General features: G+C 46.6%; 5 protein-coding genes across 7 annotated transcripts; 2 read left to right on the forward strand and 3 right to left on the reverse strand.

Moving 5' to 3' along the window:
* The first annotated feature begins 218 nt into the window (after window positions 1–218).
* On the forward strand, window positions 219–3,998 carry LOC117149648 (GATOR complex protein Wdr59). The gene is made up of 6 exons (XM_033316812.1): window positions 219–650; window positions 714–924; window positions 981–1,264; window positions 1,325–1,498; window positions 1,554–3,407; window positions 3,483–3,998. The coding sequence occupies exons 1-6, from the start codon at window positions 339–341 to the stop codon at window positions 3,555–3,557; spliced, it is 2,910 nt and encodes a 969-aa protein (XP_033172703.1). The 5' UTR covers window positions 219–338; the 3' UTR covers window positions 3,558–3,998.
* Window positions 3,999–4,014: 16 nt separating this feature from the next.
* LOC117149505 (enhancer of mRNA-decapping protein 4 homolog) lies at window positions 4,015–9,598 on the reverse strand. The gene is made up of 11 exons (XM_033316795.1): window positions 9,397–9,598; window positions 9,033–9,313; window positions 8,759–8,967; window positions 8,098–8,498; window positions 7,786–8,039; window positions 6,153–7,726; window positions 5,776–6,013; window positions 5,479–5,719; window positions 5,250–5,415; window positions 4,667–5,189; window positions 4,015–4,592 (listed from the first exon to the last, which is right to left on the reverse strand). Exons 2-11 carry the CDS (start codon window positions 9,296–9,298, stop codon window positions 4,403–4,405), a joined length of 4,062 nt encoding a protein of 1,353 aa, XP_033172686.1. The 5' UTR covers window positions 9,299–9,313; window positions 9,397–9,598; the 3' UTR covers window positions 4,015–4,402.
* A 98-nt stretch (window positions 9,599–9,696) lies between these two features.
* LOC117140588 (ralBP1-associated Eps domain-containing protein 1) lies at window positions 9,697–15,415 on the reverse strand. Of its 2 annotated transcripts, XM_033303599.1 has the most exons (7): window positions 14,838–15,415; window positions 14,378–14,782; window positions 13,976–14,295; window positions 13,131–13,915; window positions 12,564–13,000; window positions 12,046–12,132; window positions 9,697–11,884 (listed from the first exon to the last, which is right to left on the reverse strand). In XM_033303599.1, exons 1-7 carry the CDS (start codon window positions 14,982–14,984, stop codon window positions 11,342–11,344), a joined length of 2,724 nt encoding a protein of 907 aa, XP_033159490.1. In that variant the 5' UTR covers window positions 14,985–15,415; the 3' UTR covers window positions 9,697–11,341. The 2 variants fall into 2 exon arrangements, with proteins under 2 accessions (XP_033159490.1, XP_033159498.1); XM_033303607.1 differs by lacking the exon at window positions 12,046–12,132.
* Window positions 15,416–15,705: 290 nt separating this feature from the next.
* LOC117141285 (coiled-coil and C2 domain-containing protein 1-like) lies at window positions 15,706–19,634 on the forward strand. 2 transcript variants are annotated; one of them, XM_033304657.1, is made up of 6 exons: window positions 15,706–15,891; window positions 15,979–17,577; window positions 17,654–18,085; window positions 18,144–18,295; window positions 18,895–19,039; window positions 19,103–19,634. In XM_033304657.1, exons 1-6 carry the CDS (start codon window positions 15,835–15,837, stop codon window positions 19,220–19,222), a joined length of 2,505 nt encoding a protein of 834 aa, XP_033160548.1. In that variant the 5' UTR covers window positions 15,706–15,834; the 3' UTR covers window positions 19,223–19,634. The 2 variants fall into 2 exon arrangements, with proteins under 2 accessions (XP_033160548.1, XP_033160558.1); XM_033304667.1 differs by having other exon boundaries at window positions 15,707–15,891; window positions 18,949–19,039.
* On the reverse strand, window positions 19,404–22,031 carry LOC117141297 (alpha-L-iduronidase). The gene is made up of 5 exons (XM_033304679.1): window positions 21,859–22,031; window positions 21,297–21,784; window positions 20,818–21,235; window positions 19,767–20,722; window positions 19,404–19,708 (listed from the first exon to the last, which is right to left on the reverse strand). Exons 2-5 carry the CDS (start codon window positions 21,751–21,753, stop codon window positions 19,629–19,631), a joined length of 1,911 nt encoding a protein of 636 aa, XP_033160570.1. The 5' UTR covers window positions 21,754–21,784; window positions 21,859–22,031; the 3' UTR covers window positions 19,404–19,628.
* Between the last annotated feature and the right edge of the window lie 562 nt (window positions 22,032–22,593).

The raw sequence follows: 22,593 nt of genomic DNA on the forward strand, positions 1-22,593 counted from the left end.
GTGCTGTCGTTATTCCAGCTAGATTTGTGGGGGCAACAATTTTTGCGACAAAATTGTTTAATATTAAATAACATTTTTCTATATTTATGTTCGAGTTTAATTTTGTACTCATAATATTACCAAAAAACTATAGCAACAGCTTTAATGCAAACGAGCCAGATTAACGAGCTCCTGGAAATTCCTTTGTCGGGAAAAATGCTTAATTGCCAACACAGACGCCTGTTGTTATTGTCTATCGTTCTTATCAGTTCAGTTTCTTCGTTTAATTTTTGTTTGTTGCAAAAATGGTTTAAATTCGCAGTTTTTTGCTTTTTGAGCACTCATTAGAGTAGGACAACATGCCGCCCACGGAGACACTGCGTCCGGGAGAACGCGGAACAGCCGGTGGACCGGGAGCAGGAGCACCCGAACAAACGTACATCGTCAGGCAGAGCAACAAATACTATGAACACCGAGATTCCCAGGCCACGGCCATGTCGGTTGATTACTCAGGTCAGTGGGTGCTTCTCGCCGGCCGTGGTCACCTGGCTCTGCAGCGTTTGGGACAGGACGATGGGTCTCTGCGACGACATGAGAGGCAGTCGAAATACGAGGTGTCTGTAGCGGAGTTTGCCATATGTCCCAGTCGCAAAGAGTACTGCGCCATTGCGGTAAGTATATGAAAATATCTACGTATAGGCGGCGTTTATCCCAGTTTTCTCTTTGACTTTCAGACTAGCCAGCACATAGACATCGTTCGCTGGGGTACTGCGGAACCGCACTACGAGATGTCCTTGCGTGGACATACTCGCACAGTGACCGACATTGACTGGCACGGCAAGGATCCGAATCTGCTGGTCAGCTGCTCAATAGACACCTTTTCTCATATTTGGGACTTAAGGGAGCCCAGGAAACCAGCGCTGTCCTTAAATGCCGTGTGCATGTGTAAGTTTCTATAAAATTATTTAATGCTTTTTATTTCACATTCATAATTCTTGCAGCTGGTGCTACCCAAGTAGGTTTTAACCGCGTTTCGGGTAACCTTTTGGCTGCCGCCCATGATGGAGATTTGCGCATCTGGGACATTCGCAAGGGTAGTTGCCCGACGCACTACATCACAGCACATTTAAATAGAGTGCATGGCATCAATTGGAGCCACAAAAGGGAGACCTGCTTGGCAACCGCCAGTCAGGATGGAACGGTCAAGTACTTTGATGTGTGTAATCCTCGCAGGGCCGAGAAGATCATTACAACCATGTCGCCCGTGTGGAGAGCAAGATACACGGTAATTTATATAGGTTGAACAATATTGATTGCTATTCTAAAAACATTTTGTTCCATACAGCCTATTGGCAACGGCCTGGTTAGCATTGTGGTGCCACATTTGGGACGCGGAGAGAATAGTTTGCTGCTTTGGAGCAACAGCAAGCAAACAGACCCTATTTGTTCCTTCGTGGGGCACACCGATGTCATTCTTGACTTTGCCTGGCGTCCAAATCGTGAGAGTTCCAATGAAATAGTAAGTATTCCAAAAATAATACAATGTTCTTACTTATGCATTGAGCTTTAATTAGGAACTGGTCACTTGGTCCAGGGATCGCACGCTGCGGGTGTGGAAGATCGATGATAATATGCTAAAGCTTTGCGAACCGTCTGCGGAAGAAATAGAATCCCGTTTCGAGCCCGATCTCAGTGAGTTAAGAGTGCCCACTCCTCCAGAATTCCTGCATCCACGATCGATTTTGGTTGCCGCATCGTTGCCCATATCCACGGGTGACGGTGCTTGTAATACCTTGCCCATGGCTCGCTCCCCGAGCTTTGGAGGCGGCTACTATCGCAGGGAGGAGCCCCACATAGCCAGATCTCTGACAGATCAACCCACGTGTTCGCTGCACCACGAATTCTCGCTGCTCAACACAAACATGCCTCATGTGGAGGTAGACACGCTAGATGCCATAAAGCGGTATGCCTGCTTCAAGATTTGCGCCGGTGGACACACTGTAATTTTACAAGTGACTTTCACGACTTCGTATCCAAGTCCTAGTGCTCCGCCGGACTTTCAGCTTTGCCAGGGAACCACTCTGTCCAGTGAGGTTAGTGGTGTTCTGCTAAAAGTGCTCCGTTGCAATGCATTACAACGGGTCAAGAAATCCCGCACATGCCTGGAACAATGCCTACGTGCTCTAGTGGCGGCTATGAAGAAAAAGGTGGCCGCTGTAGGCGGAGCGGATCGCAGCCAACTGCTCCTGCAATCCCCTCGGCTAGAAGGAGCTTTGTCAAGCACCCTGCACGATGCCTGCATTCCATATCCGCGGACGTCAGGGGTCCATTTCAATGCTATTGGTATGCTGACCACTTTCGCCCAGCCGGTGAATAACAAAAGGCTAACCCTGCGGCAACACACAGCATTGACTCCGCGGACTTTCTCATCGATTAATGGTAGTGGATTGCTGGGCAATGTGATGGCCACCGCCCAGCGGGAAGCTAACGCCTCATTTTACCTCCAGGAGAGGATGATTTCGGGAAAACCGGGCAAGCAGCGGGCCATCCGGCAGATGAATGGAAGTCCGGTGGTTCACGTATACGACACAAGTAGCTTACTCCACATTAGTCGGAGAATGGCTCGGGAGTTCTCCCTCGATAAGTGCAACATAGCTGAAACGTGTCGTAAAAATGGTGAGATCTGTCGCCAACATGGGCGCTTGGACTTGGTGCCCGTTTGGCTGTTGGCGGAACTGATAGCCACACCCCAAGTTCCACATGAAACACTCAACGAGCTTCTGTTCTACAAAGATCCCTTCAAGAAATCCCTGCTGGAATCACTAATAATGCATTATGCTACCTCCGGTGACATACAGACGGCTGTGCTGCTGGCCTGTTTGTTTGACAAATGCCCCACGGGTGGCGGTGCCATTATGGAGAAGACAGTTCGACTTCCGCCGCAGCTTAACTCGCAAATTTCACCGTATCACACGGTCCTTCCGCTTGACATCAAGTCATCTTCTTCCTCGAACACCTGGCAGCAACTTAAGCAACTACGCAGCAACTCTTGGTCCGACTCCCTGGACTTGGAGATTAAGCAAATCCAGTCTGATGCATACGCTTGCTCATTGATTAGACGCACTAAGATGCCACTGTTTGATCAATTTAAGCGCGCCTATGCTGAAATTTTATTTGGCTGGCAGTTGCTTTCGAAGCGGGCATTGATCCTCAAGCATACGCAGAATACACCGCCTCCTATCCAGGGTGTGGAATTCGTTACCGAGTGCAGGAAGTGTGCCAAGCCCAAACGGACGCCCAAGTGCGAGCCCTGCAAGCGACCCGTACTCTTCTGCGTCCTCTGCCGTTTGCCTGTGAAAGGAGCAGCCAATGCGTGTCTGGCTTGTGGCCATGGCGGTCACATCGATCACATGATGCAGTGGTTTGAGGTGGGTATCATCACATAACAAAAGATGTATGGATTTGAACATAAATTTATTATGTTTGTCTTGTTTCCCTTTCAGAAACACAAGGTGTGTGCTACCTGTGGCTGCAAGTGCTTGGAGCGCACCTCAGAGCTGCTAGCCCTACTCAGCTGATTCAGACCTTGAGTGTTGTGCATTCCTTTCAGAGATAATCTTACTTAACTTTCTTTCGTCTGTGTGGATATCAAAATAGTTAGGTGTGTTTTAGTCATTAGGCGAACAATTTTTGTACGATTTGCATACCATTGAGAAATATATGACCACTTACTAGCCAAGCTAAGGGTAAAAGCTTTATGCAACTATACACATGACCAAAATAATGTGGTTATGATAATTCAAAAATAACTATTTCTAGATTTTTTCAAGTACATACATTTATTCTTTTTTATTATCGATTTTTGCTTTCTGTTTTTTTTAGCTTAAATTCTACGATTTACTTGTAGTTTTTGCATTTGCAATCTAATAATTTTTTTCGTTTTGTCCGTCATAATAAAGTTTGCTTTAGTTTTGAAAATAATTTTTAAATAAGTTTCTACAGCTCCTATTCTTGTTTTTGTGTGTTTTCTTTTGTTCATTAAGCGTCATAAATATAAAAATGAAAATAAAAGGAACGCAAAAATAAAATAATAAAAAAAAAACAATATTGCAATTTAGTAGGCGAATCATTCTAAAGATAATACATTTTTGATATAGGGACATAAACATTAGATATACGGCCTTACTATAAACAAATCACGCACAAAACAAATAAACAATAAAATGAAAGGCATATATTCAATTTCAACTCTTTAAGGGATGAACTTGGCTGAGAGCTTTTTAGCAGACTAACTTCTTTTTGGACTTAACTACAAGCGTGTATTTATAAATGTAAAATGTGTCATAGATTAACTATCTTGGATGGGGATCGGATGGGTAATCTATCAAAACCAGCCACTGGCCAGGTTGTAGTTCTCTTGATATCATTTCAGCTGATCGCGGTACGTTATGATTGCCTTCATCAGCAGACGGACATTGCTGAACTGCGAATTCTTGGGGCTGTTCTTGATGAACTGCTGACAATTGCGATACAGCTCGGTGAGCACTTTAGGAGCGTGCTCGCGGGTAATGGGATCTGCCATATTGATGGCCAACAGTGCCTCGTTGAGATATCTACAAATGGAAAGGTACATTATCAATGCAATTCTTTGTAATGTTTTGTTACTTGTTTAGTTCTCCTAGCTCACCTCTGCTTAAGCTCATTGTGATTGGTCATGTCAGCGGATATTTGCTGAATGAGCGACAGTAGAACCTTTTGCTCCAGTCTGCATCCCTCTGGTGCGAATGCCTGGTTGCTGTCCGTGTGTCGGAGAGTGAACTCCACTAGGCCCAAGTCGTTGGCCAGCAGAGCCTGATGGAAGGCCTTGTTGATTTGTCCAGCCAGCAAAAGCTGCTTGATGCTGTCCCTGAGGTCGTAAGGTGGTGCAGGCGTAGCTGCCTGCGAACGCATTGCCACGTTCTGGGCTTCCATGTGCTTGCGTAGCTCTGATCTGATCGTTTCCTGGACCTGACGCGCCAGCAAAATCTCTAAGCTCTTCACTTCTCTTTGTGTCTCGAGCATGGCGTCCGTGAGTTCAGTGCGGTGCTTATGCAAGCTACTCTCTACCAACTGCTTAAGCATGGACAACTTGTTGTTTATCTCCTCCGTATTGGCACTCCCGGCTTGGGGCTGTGGCATGTGCTGCAGGTAGGTGTTGAACTGGACCATAACTGGAATTCAGAAGATGGAGCTTTATGTATCCCTTATGATTGTAATGATCATATACTAACAGTCTTTTATGCCCACGCTGAAAGCGTCATGCAGTTGCTTAAACATGTTCTGCGAGGACTTCTCATAAGCTGGAATCAATGTGCTGCTCATGGATTCAATGAAGGCGGTTTGGAGGCTGGTTTGAACACCAATCAACACGGACTTGCCAAAAGTGTCCAGAAATTGCTAATAGAAATGAGTTAAAATTCGAATTATAAGCATCTATAGATGGACTTGGAGATTGCATACCTTGCTCTTGCACACCTGGGCAATATTCTCCTTCACCGTTTTGTCGAACACACTCAGCTTCTGCACAATCTCCACTTGCATTTGGGCTTGGAGCTGATCCATGTTGGCATTCACGCGAGGAATCAGCTGCCGCTGCAGTTCCATGTTGAGAACGTTGCCAATGATGTCCGTAAAGTGATTCATGACGTACTGATTTAGTACCTGCAGCACGGAGTCACGAAGCTCTCGGTTTTGACTCTCACTGTAAAAAGTATTCACTTGGATTGTGCCCCGAGCAATTTGTTATATGTATCTTACCGCGCCGCCAAGAATTCCGTCAGTTTCTTCTTATGCTCGTTTTCGTATCGCTTGAGATACTGCTCCATTAGCTTGGACAGTTGCATCTCAATTTTATATGCTAGCTGACTAAGATTTTTGGGCTCCAATGAAGTGTCTTGTTTGCTATGCAGGGCCACCGCCGCTTCTTGCTGCTTTTGTAGCTTGTTGACTTCGTTCTCCAATTTGTTTATTTGTTTGGACTGGGCCTTTACTAGATCTGCGAATAATTTATGTGAAAATTGTTATTATTTAAAATACGTTATAAACGTAATGTTACGCCACATTACTCATCATGCGATAACCTCTTTTTGATATTAAATATTTAAAATTTCTGATTGAAGACCTCAACCACTCACCTATGAGTAGTTCCATTTTGGCATTGAGCTCTTCAGTTCCACTTGAACCATCGCATGCTCCGGCCGCGTTGTTGCTGCTGGTGTTGCTGGTGCTAAGAGTTGTGGCCGTGTTGTTGTTGCTATTGCTGCCAACACTTGTATTATTTATGTGACCTCCACCTAGCGTAGGTGGCACATTGCCATTGTTGGTGTTCTGCACCGCTTGAGACATGATCTGGGCAGCATTCTGGAGCTCAGCTGAGTGGGATGACAGCTTGACAATGGGCCATGTTCCGTCAACAGCTTCTGGGAGCGGTGATGAATTTGCCAGCTCTTCTTCCTCATCGTCATCATCGTCGTCCAGATTCTCTAGCTCTGCTTCGTAGGCATCGGCATCGTCCTGTGTGGCCATTATCTCCTGAACCTCTCGACTCGGACTCGAACTGCCGCTGGCCAAGTTCTCAGCCACATTCCGCTCCGGATTGCGATCAATTGCAATGAACTTCTTGCGAGCGTCAAGCTTTTCCTTGAGCTTTTGTTGCTCCCGATCTTCGATGAGGGTGTTGTTCATTAGGTTAAGGAGTACCTCGGCATTGGGGTTTTCGGAAGTCTTGGACGTTACCGTGGCCAGCATGCGTATGGTTTGCAGAACCGCTGAATCAATGGATCTATCCTGACCGCTGCTGGTGGTAGAGCTATCAGTTCCTATGGAAGTTGTGGTGCTGGTAGATACAAAGACAGCTGCTGCCGATGCGGTTCCGCTTGCACTGAAGGCATCTGGAGTCATGAGATTAACCTGCTGCGGATACGCGCTGCTTAGTTGCGGGGACTCTGACTTGACCGTCTCCTTAGTGGCGTCCTGCAGGATGGCTGAGGGTGCAGCAGCCGCGGCTGCCGCCACGGCCACTATGGCAGATGAACTGCCCGTTGAAGCTCTCTTTGCGGATTTTGCGAACAATGCATCCAGCTGAACAGCACCCACAGTTCCGCTGTTGGGGGATTCCGGCTCCTCTTTGATTAGCAGATTATCTTCTGGCGTCTGTGATCGCTTGCTGCTCAGGCTGCTCCGCTCCGGCTTTTCAGCCACGCATGGCTGGTAGATTATTTGACATTCCTGTAGGCTCTTTGCCTGCACCACAAACATGTGCAGCACAAGGGCACTGGTCGAATTGGAATCGTCATCGAAGTCATCGGGCTCCTCAATAGGATAGTAGCTCTCGATGGAGTTCTTCACGCGACGCATACTAGCGTTTACAATAGAAAAAGAGAGAATCCCCGAACTCAGCTTGAATTCGGCAACATTCTGAATGCGTTTGGAAGAGTCGCAGCCTTCTCCTTCGCTATCGCTAACTCTATTCTCGGAGTCTGCGCAGCCAGTACTGCCAATCTGCATTACATACACGGCCAGAGAGTCCAGGCAAGACAACACCAAGTAGTTCGCACTGCGATCTATGCCCGCGATAAAGTTTCTGGGCTGCACAGATGACGGACTGGCCACCACATTGATAGTTTGGAGGCATTCCCATAGCGAGCAGTTCCAGAGCTTGATTTCGGTATTGGCATCGCTCGTAGTGATCACGTGCTGCCAGTAGGATCTAATGGCAAAGTTTAATATAATAATTATATTTTATAATATTATATAAGAACTACTTACTCTTCTACAGGCTTGTTGATATTGTCGAGGAAAAAGAGTGAGCAGACCTTCTTGCCATCATGTGGCTTCCACTCGTGCAGACAGCGATGGTTACGCACATCAAACAAATAAATTTGATAGAAACGAACCAAACCATCGGCGCAAGCAGCAGCCACAGTGGTGCCATCCGGAGACAATGCGGCGCACGTGATCAACGAGTCCTCCTCAATCTTCAGATATCCAGATTCTAGGGCTGCAGGTTGGATCTTGCCGCGCTGTTAAGATAAAAGCCATTAATGATATGTTTGGCGCAGAACATTAGCACAAACGAACCCCATGTTCAGAGACAATCATCTTCACTTGAAAGCATTGAAATTGAGAGCTTCGCGACCAAATGAGGAGCTGATTCTCATCGTCATCGTCGTTGATGGGAACAGTGGCGCTGCTGCTGCAGACATAGGGACACCAGGAGACCATATCGTACTCCGGCACATAGTTGGCGATGGGGTCCTCCACCTTTAGCACTAGATTGCAAAGCAGGTTGCCTTCGATTTGATCGACTTTGTAGACAAACAGCGAGCTGACATCGATTACAGCTAATATACGCTCACAATCCGTATGGGCAAACTGCAGATCTAAGACCTCGCCGCTCATGCCCTTGATCAAGGCTCGCATGCTGGTGGCTATGTTGCAGACGCGCACCATGCCCTCCATGCCGGTGGCTTTGTTGTTGACTGGGAGCATAATGAATTATTGGTTAGTCACGGTTATCATAAAATAGCTTCTAAATCAATTTTTAAATTAATACAAGCTAAAAAGGTTCAAGGATATACATAATTATTAAGCCATCATCCCAGAAAGCTTTATAAAATATTGATTGATAAATTCTAAAACCATTCCTTTTTTATAAAACTCAAGAATTGCGAGAAAAAGTTGTCATACATAAATAAAATCTAATTGGACATGAAACTGCCATGGGATATAAATTACTTACCATTAATGGCGTACGCCAGGTGCTTGCCATCGCGGTGGACAGCGACCAGGTGACCCGGATAGTAGTACTTGCGCTCCCACTTGTAGTCGACGATGTTCTTTAGCTTGACCTTGGAGGAACCGCGTGTGTGAACGCCGCCGGATGTGAGTACCTTGGTCTTATTGGATCTAATAACGCGGCAGCACTGCTTCTCTTGCGCTTGAAAGTGTCTGTTAGGCACAAAAAAATAATTAATTAGGCAAGGGCCTTCTGTTGGATAACCGGTGGTACGCACATGACTTCCATCTCCTGAGGCTCCACCGCATTGCCGTTGGCGGCAATCGGCTTGTCCTGGTCGGCGCTGTTGCTCATCCCGGATGCTGCGTCAATGGCTGAAGCAGTAATGCGGATGCAGGCGTCTGCTGGCGGTGGATGGTACGCGGTACTTGCTCTGCCACACCTTGGCGACCGGTGGACAGACGGCGGCGGTGAGGAGGAGGCTGACAAAGGCGTCTTACGAAAGATTGGCAAGTGTGCAAGCGCGAAGAGCGCGATTAACATTGACACATCGGCTGACTGCAGGTGGGAGGATGATACGGCATGGGGGTACACATTATTAATTTCGCCAGTTGATGAACAGCAACGACTCGCACACCAACCTGCCCTATCAATACGCAGCAGTCGAATGGTCTTCTTTACTCCTGCTTAATGCACCCAGCCGGTACTTGGTAAAACTGGCCTCCAGCAATTGATTGTCTACTTTGCGAAACTAAACCATTTAGTTGGCTGCTTCTCGTAAACTCACAAATTTTCGCAAAATTTTTTTTTTTTTGCCGCAAAACCATAGAGGTGTGTAGCGGCGTGTGCTAGGGCAATCGATGGATAGCGTCTGTTATCGGCGACGCGGATGCCAGGGATGGACGCTTAGCGAAACGTTCTTTTGAAATCAAGAAAACGCGTTTCGGTTGCACTTTCGTTTTATTGCATTTTAACATCAACTTAATACATTTATCTTTATTCATAGAGATGTATATCCATCAAAACAATACACATTGATTACGCAGCGACGTAATAATATGTTTACATAGTGTTTCAATATCACTTTTTCTTTTCATATTACATTTTGTTTCGTTTCTCTTGTGTGATTGTGTGTGGTAGGTCTTTGAAAATGTTTAACAAGTTGAAGAAAAACTCATATATCTAATGGTTTAAGTGTGCAAAAGATGTGATATATGCCGGTATGTCTGATAAATTCGAAGTTAGCATATACATACGTACACAATCAGTGGTCCGAGTAAATCAAATTTGTCTCCTGTTTCGGTAGAAAGAAATTTTGGTAATTGTAGATAATATCAAGTGTTATCGTGTACACTATACAGATAGAAAATATATTAAGATGTATATACTTTTTGAAAAACCTAAGCTAAGCTTTCAAGGAAATGAATTTCTTTATCGATTTTTTACCTTTGACTTTTCTAATACTTAAACATTAAGCCTGGCTTCTTTTTAGGTTCGTTTTTTGTAGTTCTTATTTTTGAGTTAATGTTTTTTTTTGTTTTTAATTTTCATTGCCGGAATGAATAGAAGGGACATTTTCGAGGCATACACAAAACATTAATAAATAGCAAATGGAGAAGTAAAATGCCTTCGCAGCAGGAAATATTACAGCTGGGATTGGACCACTTTGTGGCAGTTTCATTAATCACTAGGGTGAGGGTGAGATACGGAGTGCGGAGTGGCTGTCAAGCGAAAGAATTGTGTGTGTCATTTACTCGTAACAATTAGGAGAAGCGCATATACATATATCTCTAAATATACATATACATACATATATAAATCGATCTGCATAAATATCTATAGAGGCGGCATTATTGTTGTTGTTCTCGCATGATTTGTTTTGTGTTCTTGAGATTTAACTAGCCTACAAATTAAATTAGCAACTTCAATGCATAAACGGACGAGCTAACGATCCATCGCTGGTGTTTCTACCCGCCTAAGACTGAGCAAGCTCTTGAGTAAGCAAATGGTAGTACATAGAAGCTGTTGGAACTTTCAGATCTGGCGAATATTTATCTGCAGACTGTGTAAATATTTTCACAACGATATTTTACGAGCCTACTCAAAGATTTGCCCAGTCTTATCGCTGTGTAAGCACCTCGAATCGTAAATTGTGCTTTCAACATACAGAAACAACAAAATAAGTGTTTAACATAAAGGTGAATCGATTTCTTTCAGTGCATGAACAGATGAATTAATACTAATAGCATGAATTCATTTCAGCTATTTGCCTTAAATCCGAGGATTTCATATTAAACTCTGTCGTTATAAATTTTCCTCCGTTTTTCAATTAGGGAAACAAATTTAGGGGAAACTAATTCGTAGTTTTCTGAAATTTTCTCGACCAATATGTATTTAATGCAGTCTAATGTGCAGAAAAGAGGGAAAATATACTAATAGCTTAAAGAAGGTATAAAATAGAATAAGGAATGTTAAATTTTGGTACGAGACAATTAAAATGGTGGCAAAAATACACAGGCAAACGAAAGTCACAAATCGCCCAAAAATAAATCGATTCACCCTCATTCACATGATCATTTTCGCTGCTTAAACGTTGGTATAAGCAGCTCCTGCCGAACCAGAGGATCCACCGGTCACGTTTGCTGTCACCGGTGCGCAAATCGAGGAGCTCGTTCGCCCTGTACTATCACTGGCATTAAGTCCCTCCAGCTTGAGACGCATCTCCTCCTTGCGCGTCTGGACGCTCAGAAGTTCGTCACTTAAATCGTTGCAAAGGTGGAGCAGTGAGTTGTTCTGCTCCCGTAGCCGTTGCAGCACTTCCGTGGTATTGGCCTGACCCTGTTTGAAGGACACGTGGCGCAGCGAGTCACTGATGGCGGTTACCCGCTTCTCAAAGCTCTCAGCACTGGGCAGCTGACCAGTTTGGGTGGTCAAACCCACAGCTGGAGCCGGCGGTGGCGGTTGCTGGGGCGGCGATTGCGATCCACGTGGCGTTTGCGGCTTTCGGTAAACCTCGAAAGCAGAAACTCGCTGCTGCGCCTGCTGAAGAGTGATTCTTGTGGGCGGCACCACTGCTGCCTGTGGCGGTGGTGCAGCCGGCGGCAAGGAGTGTAGCTGCTGCTCGTCCACCTATAAGGAGTACAGAGGACAGATTAGTAAGACAGTCATACAAATGGATGCGTTATTTATATAAGCTACTGAATTTGGACACATGACACTAGTGGAGCTACGGCCAATTATAGTGGAATGCTTTAGTTGTTGCAGTTGCATACATTTAGGATTGGACTTACGACGTTCGCGGCGCCTTCGTCGGCAAAGTGCGTGAAATCGGCAAACCCTGTTGAGGTTTGCATATCGAAGCTGGCCTGCGCGGTGATCTTAACAAAAGGGGTTGCATATTTATATACATTTCACAGGTTATAGGTAGGTAGTTAGGCAAAATCAAGCAAACAAAAAACACAAAACAAAATAGCCAATTTCGGTGGCCTGAAGATTATGGTTGCCTTTGCAAATGCTAAACAAGTTTTCAGACTCTTAAAAGACACTGCATTTCATTTCAATAGATTAATTCTGTAGCAAAAACTGTATTCGCCCTCATTTGCAAAGTACACCACAAATATTGAAAACAGAGACAGGACACACGGAAAGTTTTGGAAGTTCCTTAGTCTGTTATAGCATTGCAGGGGATAAGTGTTGGTCTACGAAATACTATCCCCTACAAGGCTTTAATGACCAAAGCATATAAAACGACACAGATTGAAATACGCAGATAAGATTGTAAATTGTTGGTCCATGGGACATAACATACCTCCGCCTGTTGGGCACCGCCCGTTGCGCCTATTTTAAACTTGTTTAAGTCCAGACTGCTGCTCCGAGCATGACGATGTGGTCTCGGCGGTGGCAGGGGCGGTGGATCCTTCTTCGACGCCAAAGACGATGCCACGTAGGCAGCCTGCGGTTCCGGCGGCTCACTTGGCCCAGTGGATCCGATACTGGGCTCACGTTGCGGTGGCGGTGGCAATGCACTGTTCTTGGCCGGCAGCTTCTTGGCTTGAGGCCGTTGGATGGCACGCAGATCGCTGCTATCGCGGTGGGAGGAGCCAGCGACTCCCGATACTCCGGGTACAACAGCAGATGACTGATTATTGACAGTAGTCGAAGAGATGGCCTTGGGACTATCCTCGCGCTGAGCCACCGCGCTCTCGTTGTCGTTAGATGACTCAGCTGAGGAAGCGATGGCGGTGCCTACAGATGAGATAAGGAATAATTACATTTATGTTTAATACATTAGAATTCTAAAACAACACTGTATCACCAACGCACATAATGGTGCATAAGAATACATTTTATAAAATAGCGTAGTTCTTCTAATCACCTATGGGCGTCACTCTTAGTGGCACTGGGTGCAGGATCTGCGGATTGGATACCACGTCTTGGGCCGAGCGTTTCATGTCAAACAGGACTGGCTTAAGACCAGGACTAGAGGCGCCAGGAGCGGCTGCTCCGGCAGCTACAACAGGTGCTGCCCCAGTGGTTGACTGTACCGAAACAGCACTTGTTGTTGGAGATTCGCTAAACTTTGTCCACTGACTGGAGACGTTGGTCGAGTCTACAGCGTTTGCCGTAGAGGAAACAGTTCCCGACACAGGTTTATCCACATTCGGCGAGTTTGAGATGCTTCGGTTCTTGCCCAAAGAGTTCTGTGGTGTTGCCTCACGTCTGGAACTGTTGCTAGCCTGCGAGGATGTAGAGATGCTGCTCAGATTCATGATGTTCTTGTCGCTGGGCACATTGGGACGCGGTTTGCTGGTTGCACTGCCGCCGCTGAGATTGCCTGCTATGATTGTATTGTCCGTATGGTCATCCTCATCGTCATCATTTAGGTGCAGGAGATCAGCCTCAGGTGGCTCCTGAGGCAGCGCCGCCGATGACGATGATGTCACCCCCTGTCCACTGCCGGACGCAGCCGCTTGTAGCACGTTGGGATGCAAACAGTGGGGCAGACTTGTGGGCAAGGGAATGTTGTTGCGCCGTAGGACCACCAAATGCATGGCGGCCGTGAACTCAGACAGACTTAGCGCTCCATCGCGGGTAACATCACACAGCTGCCAGATGTGACGCAGCTCCTCCACAGGAATGCGGCTCTTTTCAAAGAAATTTCTAAAAAAAAAAACAGTAATAAGAAGAATAAAGCTATAAATGTTTCTCAAGCAAACTAACCTTGCTGCCTGGCCGGAAAGCAGACCATGCGGATCCCTTTGTACCGTCCTAAACTGCTTATTATAGTACTCGCGCTGTTCCGGGGTTATCTGGTAAATGGTCACCAATTCGCTCTCGTTGTCTTCGTCGTCGCTGCTGTGGCGATCGGAAGACTCTTCCTCCGTGCCCAGCAGCTGGCGATGCTCATCGCCCAGCAAACCCTGCCAGAGGGTGTCCTGCGCCCAAGGCCGCTCAGCCACGCTATTGGTGGGCGTGGGACTGTCACTGTTAGTGCTCCAGGCTTCTGGCGATCCACCACCAGTACCGGCTCCTCGTCGACGCTAAAAGAGATAAGGCATGGACGGGGATCGGTTAATGGTAAGCTTATTTACAAATGTCACAAGATAAGATAGAAGTACAAACCCCGACATTTTCGCGGCTGCTGCTGCTGACGACCCCACAGCCATCCGTGCCTCGTCCGTGGCCTGTCGCATCGTCCACTGATTCGTTTTGCTCAACCTCGGAGTCGGTGCTGGGCACATCAGAGGTGTCTTGCAGCTGCTCTTGCTGCGAGTTACGACGCAGAGAATTTCTGCGATCCGTGGGCGGTGGTGGTGGCAAGGCAGTCAATCCATTTTCGACAGCCACCGGAGCTGTAACCGCCTCCTTCCAGCTAAAGTGCGGTAATGGAAGCGGAAACGTGGCCAAGATCAGCTCCTGTCGCAGGGGCATGGCCGCCTGATGAGCAGCGATTAGCTTCAGGCATGAGTAGAACTGTGTCCGCGAGATGTGTAGCGCCGTGGAGGGTATCCCCGCCAGACCGGTGATCTGTAAGCCCAGACCCATATAATTAATAACTCACGATCACACAAATTGGACCTACCTCAATCACGGTCTCGTTGGCGATGTCCGCCGAGCGAAAGAGCTCGGTGGCCTTAAGCATGGGCACCTTGCCCGTCTTCTCCACGTCGCAGCATTGGAACAACTCACTGTAGAAGCGCGTCTCCGGCTCAGTGAGGGACACGTCCATGCCTGTCGCCTACTTGTTGCCGCCTCTGGTTTCGTTTACCAAGCCGCTGGTTAACGAGCCACGCCCCGTTCGTCCGTCCTGGACCCGGAATCCAATTTGTTTGTTTACTTCCACGCTTAACCCAGCAGGCCAGTGCCGACCCCGCTGCCCCGCGCTGCTTACAACCAGAAGTCTGATGATTTTCTGCCTTTGGCCCCCAAGACGGAGTTGGAGGAGGTGGAAGCTGCGAGAACTGCGGTGGCGATGGTTTCGCTAACTTCTTGGTGCCGCCACAACCACGGTGGTTAGAGGCTCCACGGCACTGGTCGAAGAGGGTACACCTAGTGCCTCAAGCTGCTCGGCTCACAATCAATTTGGCTTTTTGTCCAGGTTTTTTTCGCAAACTCTTTTGCACTGTGTGTGCGCTGGCTCTCGATATCGATACGTTGCGATATCGATTCGATTAGACAGCTGTCGCGGCAGCCCTGTACCTGTTAGCGTTTCAGCCCTAGTTCCCGGCAAAAGATTGGTTCCGCAGGATTCATGTTTTGTAAGGTGGCTTACCATGTTCATTTATGTTTCAATATGGATTAAAATATAATATAATTGAATGGTGTTAAATGAAGACAAAATCATGTCTTTTTTATTTTAAACGATCTTTTTTTTTGGCCATCAACAAATTTTCTGTAGCCCTGTGCCATTGACGTCACCAATTCGCAAAGACTTTCCTGCGTCACCTTTCGTTCCGCCACAGTGATCCCCACTCTGTTATTGTTGTCTGCGTCTGAACTGTTGCGACGCAAAAATTTAAAGGATTTGAAAGTCATTTTAGACTTATTTTAGTTAATAAACAGTCTCTGTGCAGTCAAGGATGTTCTCCAGAAAGAAGCCAGAGCCAGCGAAAAGAAGGCAACACGATTTATCGCAGGTGAGAGGAAAAACAAACAGTCTAGATCCGTCTATTTATTAATTATGAGTCATCGTTTGGACTGTCACTCTTGTTTCTTGTGTTTAGTTCGGTCTTACGGAAATCCCAGATGATTTTGATCCCAGCGCTGGATATGGTGAGGACGATGGGGGTGACAGCGATTTGGAGGCAGAGCTTGCGGCCATAGCCGGCGGAGGAGGAGCCAAGCCAAAGCCCAAGCCCAAAGCAAAGCTGTTACCCGCCAGTGATTTGGACAAAATGATAGCCAACAGCTTGCGTGATGTCAGCGACGATGATGATGATGACAATTTGGAAAGCGATCCGGATCTCCTTGGCGAGCTGAACGGAATTGGTGGTCTAGAGGAGGCGGAGGAAGAGGAGCCTGTCGCACAACCGCCAGCTGCCACTGAGGAACCCGTTCAGACCTTTCTGCCCACAACGACTGTGGACACATTAAGCATTATTAAACAGCGCCTGGAAATGTACAAGCAGGCTGAGGCCAATGCCAAGACTGCCGGCGATGCTGGCAAAGCAAGGCGTTTTGGAAGAGGCCTCAAGACTCTACAAGATCTGCACAAGCAGGCAGCGGCTGGCAAGTCTATCAACGTGGATGACATTCCACCTGAAGTCAGTGTTAAGCCAATTGGCGGGCAAGCTCCTCCAGCGCCTGCAGAGGAATCACCAGCTCCTTCCACACCTGCTTCCCCTCCGCCTGTGCCTAGTCGTGCAGCTCCCGCTCCACCGACGCCCAGCACCCCGGTGGAGCCCACTACATCTGTGGCTCCCACAACTCCCCCTAATCCTCTCGTGACCCAAATGCGCAGCCGCCAGAACGACTACAAAGCTGCTGCACTGCAATCTAAGCGCAGTGGTGACACAGCTACAGCCCTTCAGTTTCTCAAAGTGGTCAAGCAATTTGACGTTGTTATAAAAATGTGTGAGGACGGACAGGAAGTTGATTTAAGTGACATGCCCCCTCCACCAGCTGAGTTTCTTGAATTCCTAAAAAAAATGCAAGAAGGAGCAGCCGCAGAAGCTGTCGCAGAACCTACTCCTGCCCCAGAACCCACTCCTGTTGCTCCTGCTCCTGTTCCAGCAGCTGCAACAAATATGTTGGAGGCTCTGCAGCAACGTTTAGAGAAATATCAATCTGTAGAAGCGGCAGCCAAGGCAGAAAACAATAGCGGAAAAGCAAGACGCTTTGGAAGGATTGTGAAGCAATACGAAGATGCCATAAAGTTGTACAAGGCAGGCAAACCAGTGCCTTACGATGAACTGCCTGTGCCACCCGGTTTTGGACCTCTGCCTACGGCTGATGCTGCTCCTGTTGCGCCGACACCATCGCTGCCCACTTCGCCTACATCTCCACCGCCAACAGCAAGTACTTCCGCAGGAGGAACACCCTCCAGTTCCAGTGGGACGACACCTACAGCTCCTCGGAAAGCGCCTTCGCCTCCTAAGCCCAAGGAGCTAACCACACGCACGTCTGGCAATCAGCAGAAGAACAATATTGCCGAGCAACAAATGAAACTGCTCCTCGAGCGCCAAAAGGAGTTTAAGCTAGCTGCTATAGAGGCCAAAAAAGCGGGAGAAATTGATCAGGCGAAGGAGTACCTAAAGATCTTCAAGGGATTCGATTCCCTTCTTAATGCAGCCAGTAGTGGATTGCCAGTGGACCTCAGCACTGTAAGTTTTGCATTACATCTTCTTTTTATATGTCTAATTTCATTTTCATTTTTTTTATTATTTCATTTTTCTTTAGCTTCCCGTTCCGCCTTCACAAAGGGATAATCTGGAAGCCTCCTTTGCCATTGTATCCGCTGAGGAATGCGATCCGACAGATGATATCTGCGAAATTGGTGTTCGCATGGAGGAGCAGCTGGCAAAGCAACTGATGATGTGCAAAAATACCCGAGATCATCACAAGGCTATGGGCGATGTAGCAGGCATGAATCGGTTTGAAAATTTAGCTTTAACTGTGCAGAAGGATTTGGATTTGGTGCGGTACTCGAAACGAAAGAATGAACCACTGCCAAAGTTTCACTATGAAAAGCGTAGCTTCAACATAGTTCATTGCAACACAGATCTCACAGACAGTGAGCTTGAAATTGTTGTGGTCCGGGGAATCAGCTACAACGTGGCCAATCCCAAGGATGTGGATACTTATGTGCGCGTAGAGTTTCCCCTGCTCAATGTAAGCTAATGACCTACATTCATAGTTTCACCAATAATTTATATGTTTTCTTTTTAAGGATGAATCTTTCAAGACTAAGACCAATGTTATCAGAGACACCAGCAGTCCTGACTACGATGAACGCTTCAAGGTTGACATCCAGCGGGCTAATCGCCAGTTCCAGAGAATCTTCAAGCGGCATGGCGTCAAGTTTGAAATATACTCTAGAGGGTAAGTTGCCTGTAAAGACTAGAACTAAGCTAGCACAATTATTTAATCCGTACTAAGAAGCTTTCCATGCATATTAATCTCAACTAACGGAGGCGGTATATGATCTTATTTACGTGTATTAATTTCCCAAGGAATACTAAGTAATATCTGATGAGCAGTAATCTGCCACATTTTGCAATAGCTTTAAAGTAAATAGGGGTATTATTGTAGGTCTAATAATAAAAAATATATATTTGGCATAGATCATTTTGCAAAAATTTAAAAACTATTGATTAGTGACATACCTACTACATATTTTTATCCAACTTGTAGGTTTCGCTTGGGTATTAATTTGCTCTTAATATTAAGTTTCAGCTCTTATTTTGAATAATTTAATTTTTCCCCGTAGTAAGCATGTTCCTTTGGTCCTGTTAAACAGTATCGTACGAGTCACGGCTTCAAGCACACATATATTTCACCGTATATGTCTACCCATTGATCTTCATTGATTCTCACAAGGAACATTTTAATGAAATATTTTTAAAAATCTTTACGCCTCAATTCCCAACAATTCAAACCAAAAAAAATGTCATCCAATGCTACGCATTTAATATAAATAGCTGCAGTATAGATTGTTGTGGACTAAGTCGTAAACTGCCCCTGTGTTGTTTCAGAGGGTTTCTGCGATCGGATACGTTGATCGGAACCGTAAATGTCAAGCTGCAGCCATTGGAGACCAAGTGCGAGATACACGACACATACGATGTAAGTGATAACTACCATGACATAATGGAAACATAAATTTAAAGTTTATATTTCTAAAAACAGCTAATGGATGGTCGCAAGCAAGTGGGTGGAAAGTTGGAAGTCAAGATACGCGTTCGCAATCCTATTCTCACCAAGCAAATGGAGCACATCAACGAAAAGTGGTTGGTCTTGGATGCCTAGGGCTAGTCACGTAAATTAAAAGAAAATAGGAACGCGTCCCCTTGCGGTTGTTCTCGATTAAGTCACTAAGTTATTTGATTGTAAATATCCCTCACTGAAAATTAAATTTATCTAAGTATGTACGCTTTTGCCGATTCCTTCGCAGGATGAAGGCATATATATATTACGAACACAACACATATAATGTACTATAAATATCTTTATATATAAATAATATATGTATATATGATATTGCCGGCTTTAAGGCGAAGGCGCAAGTCCAGAAGATTGTGCCGGTGAAGTCAGTCCATTCCAAGAGAGACAGATTGAGAGTAGGAGCGGTCCACTAGCGCCTAGCCGAAACCTGATTATGTTAGCTTTCACTTTGCATAAATATGTTCTTTTGATTCATAAACTGTTTGTTGAACTACAACTCCAGATATTCGACTATTTGTGAGTAGGGACTGGTTTCATTAAACACATCCACACCGCGAACTTTATAGAAACCTGCCGACAAAAAAAGATATTAGTTATGAAAGATGGGAATTCTGTAGAATCTTCTCACCATTAACGGATCCCTTGTCGCCGGGCGCATACTGAAACGACGGATATGGCAGGTGCCAGTCTTGTGAAATGAGCATCCAATCGGCAGAGCGACCCAGGTTATCGCGTTCCTTGAACCACACCTCGTAGCTGAGAAGGCACTGCGTGGATTTGGGGTGTTCCATCCAGCTAATGAATACCTCACGCTGAGTCACCTCTACGATGGAAAGTTGCTGCGGTCTTCGCAGTTTGGGCCAAGATGCGGAACACACCCGGAGCAGCATCGCCCATGGCAGTGGAATGCTGGCGGAGTTGATAACTAGCTCACTGTTGTACTGCCAGATGGGTCCCGTCTTGTAGAGTCTAGGAGTTTGTGACCTTCGCATCGCTTCCCTTAGAGTGGCGTTTGGATAAGCCGGACTTCCTGCCTGCCGCCATATGTAGTACGGATCCGTTTCCTTTGGCACCAGGAGCTCGGTGACGAAGGCCGACTCATTCGCTATGGACATGTTTAGCGTGTACTTGTGATGGAAGGCTGTCATCTTTGGACCCGCCTCCTCGGGACTCAGAAATATTGTGGCCATGTACTGACCAGGACCGCCCAATCCACCGGACACTGTACGCAGGACCTGGACGCTGTGCTTAGTGTCCATATTGACCAGTTCCACATCCGCAGCCCGGCTGCCGAGCTTTGCCAGCATTCCCAGAGCAACGTATACAGGTTTCTGAACAAGCTGCGAGTGCGGCGGCTTGGTTTCGTTCATCCTGAAGTGGGCTAGAAGGGTGCGCTGTGTGAACTCGTGGGGATGGTAGCTCAGGAAGGCGTTGTCATGACTAATGGACTCCAAACGACTCAGTGGATCACCGGCTAGCTTGGCATGCCAGAACTGCATTACCGTAGATATCAGCGTGATTCCATACCGCACATCCGCCTGAAACTCCCGGGAGGTGCTCCAACCGGCCACAGGATCGGCTTCACTAAGAGATGGAAATGTAAGGATTTCAATAAGAATAACCATGTATTTCTAGCATTTCTTTTAAACTTGACTGATAACTAGGCTGTTATTTCTTACTCATTGGCCACCGGCAGTTGCTTGAGATTGGGATACTCCTCATAGATTTTGGCCATCAAGGAAAGCGAGCCGTTTACGATTTCCGTGGCAGTGCCTTCGATTCCCTTTCGGTGGAAAGTCAGTATGTCAATGGGACAGTAAACCACTCTTTGGCTGCATAGCTCCAATAGATTCCAGCACAGCGGATGATTCGAGTCCTTAAAGAGTCCTGCAGGCCCGCGCAGGGAGCGGTACATGGGCAGCGGAACCTTTCCGTCCTGGTTGTCCAGGTTTCCAGCTTTACTCAAACCCCGACGCACAGCTTGAACGTAATCCAAATAGGTGTGTGCCGTAAAGTTTTGCTTGTTATAAACACGAAGGTCCGGTTCATTCCATGTCTCGTAGCGCCAGTTGACCAATCTGGAGGAGCCATGTCGTGCTAATGAATACACAGGAATCTGTAGGTACGCACCTGAAGTAAATGTGTGGGCATTACTTACCAATCTGGTGGTTAATCGTGGTCTTAACCAAGTGCTCCCAGTAGAATGATTGCTGCATGGGGTTTTCCGAAAAAACCCCACCCAGATTGCCCATCCACTCCAGAACGGGGGACAAGCGCAGTTCCTCGTGCAGGAAATCAATGAAGTCATCGAACTTGGAGAAATCATAAATCGGTATTCCGCTTGGGTCGTACTGCCAGAATTGAATCAGCTCCAGCAGCCAGTGAATGCGAATATGGGTCACCGCGCCCACGGGCAATGCTGCAATCTGGCGGAGATTAAGTCGAAGGGCTGGATCGCCCAGGGCGGCGCTAATCCCCTCGTGATCGATCCGTCCGGCTGGACAGAAGCCCACGCCCGTCCAGAAGTGCGGCATTGTGTGATAGACCACATCTCCGCTCGTGTAGTGGGCGTGGATCCTGGCGAGCGTCGTCAGAACCAGGAGTAGCGACAGCATTCCGTGCGATGAGCGATGCGCTCGACTTTCTCTGCGGGATTAATGACGGGTTTTGTTTTGTCTTCGATTTGTCGATGCCGCTGCTGATAAGAGTGGCTCTCTCACCTTCCCTCCTATCTCTCGGTGTGTCTGTATCTGTCGGAGTGAGCTAAACCAAAAGCTAAAGCCGTGGCCGTGACGTCACGGGCAGTGCGTCACAGTGGGTTCAGTTGGAGCACAAAGTTATGCTTAACCCAAGAGATATGGGAAATGAAAATGTTTGCATTTAACCCTTTATACTTTTCTCACCCATTAAAACATGTAATAGTTTAACTAATAAAAAATGTTACAATTTTTTTATAATACTCTGATTTAAGCTGAAAACTAACTAAACTTCCTAGTACGCTTAAATCATTATATCATAAAAATTTTATTTTTTGAATGAAGAATTCGCGGCAAGTCTGTTTCCTAAGCTTCCGGCGAACAATTTCCTTCCTCGACCCACAGTGAGGCGTGTGCCGAAAGCAACAGCGTGCCCGTTTAGCACTCTCTCGTCACGAGTCTCTCTCCCCAAAAGGTAAAGGAAGTAAAGCTGGGGAATGACACAAAAAAGGAAAGCAACAGCACGAGCCGCATTGAATTGCAATCCCTCATTGGGGGTGGAAAATAACGTGGATGTGTGTGTGTGTGTGTGTGCGAAATGGAGTTTATCCTTGTGTGGGTGCTATGGGGGCGGAAAAGCGGAAAAGCGGAAAAGGTGTGACAAAGATAACATTTCACGCATCCCAGTGATAATACACCCATAACACGCTCATGTTACATATTACATTGGAGGGTGAACTGGTCCTCCAATTGGTTCGC

The sequence above is a fragment of the Drosophila mauritiana genome, chromosome 2L (assembly GCF_004382145.1).
Source record: "Drosophila mauritiana strain mau12 chromosome 2L, ASM438214v1, whole genome shotgun sequence".
NCBI lineage: Eukaryota > Metazoa > Arthropoda > Insecta > Diptera > Drosophilidae > Drosophila > Drosophila mauritiana.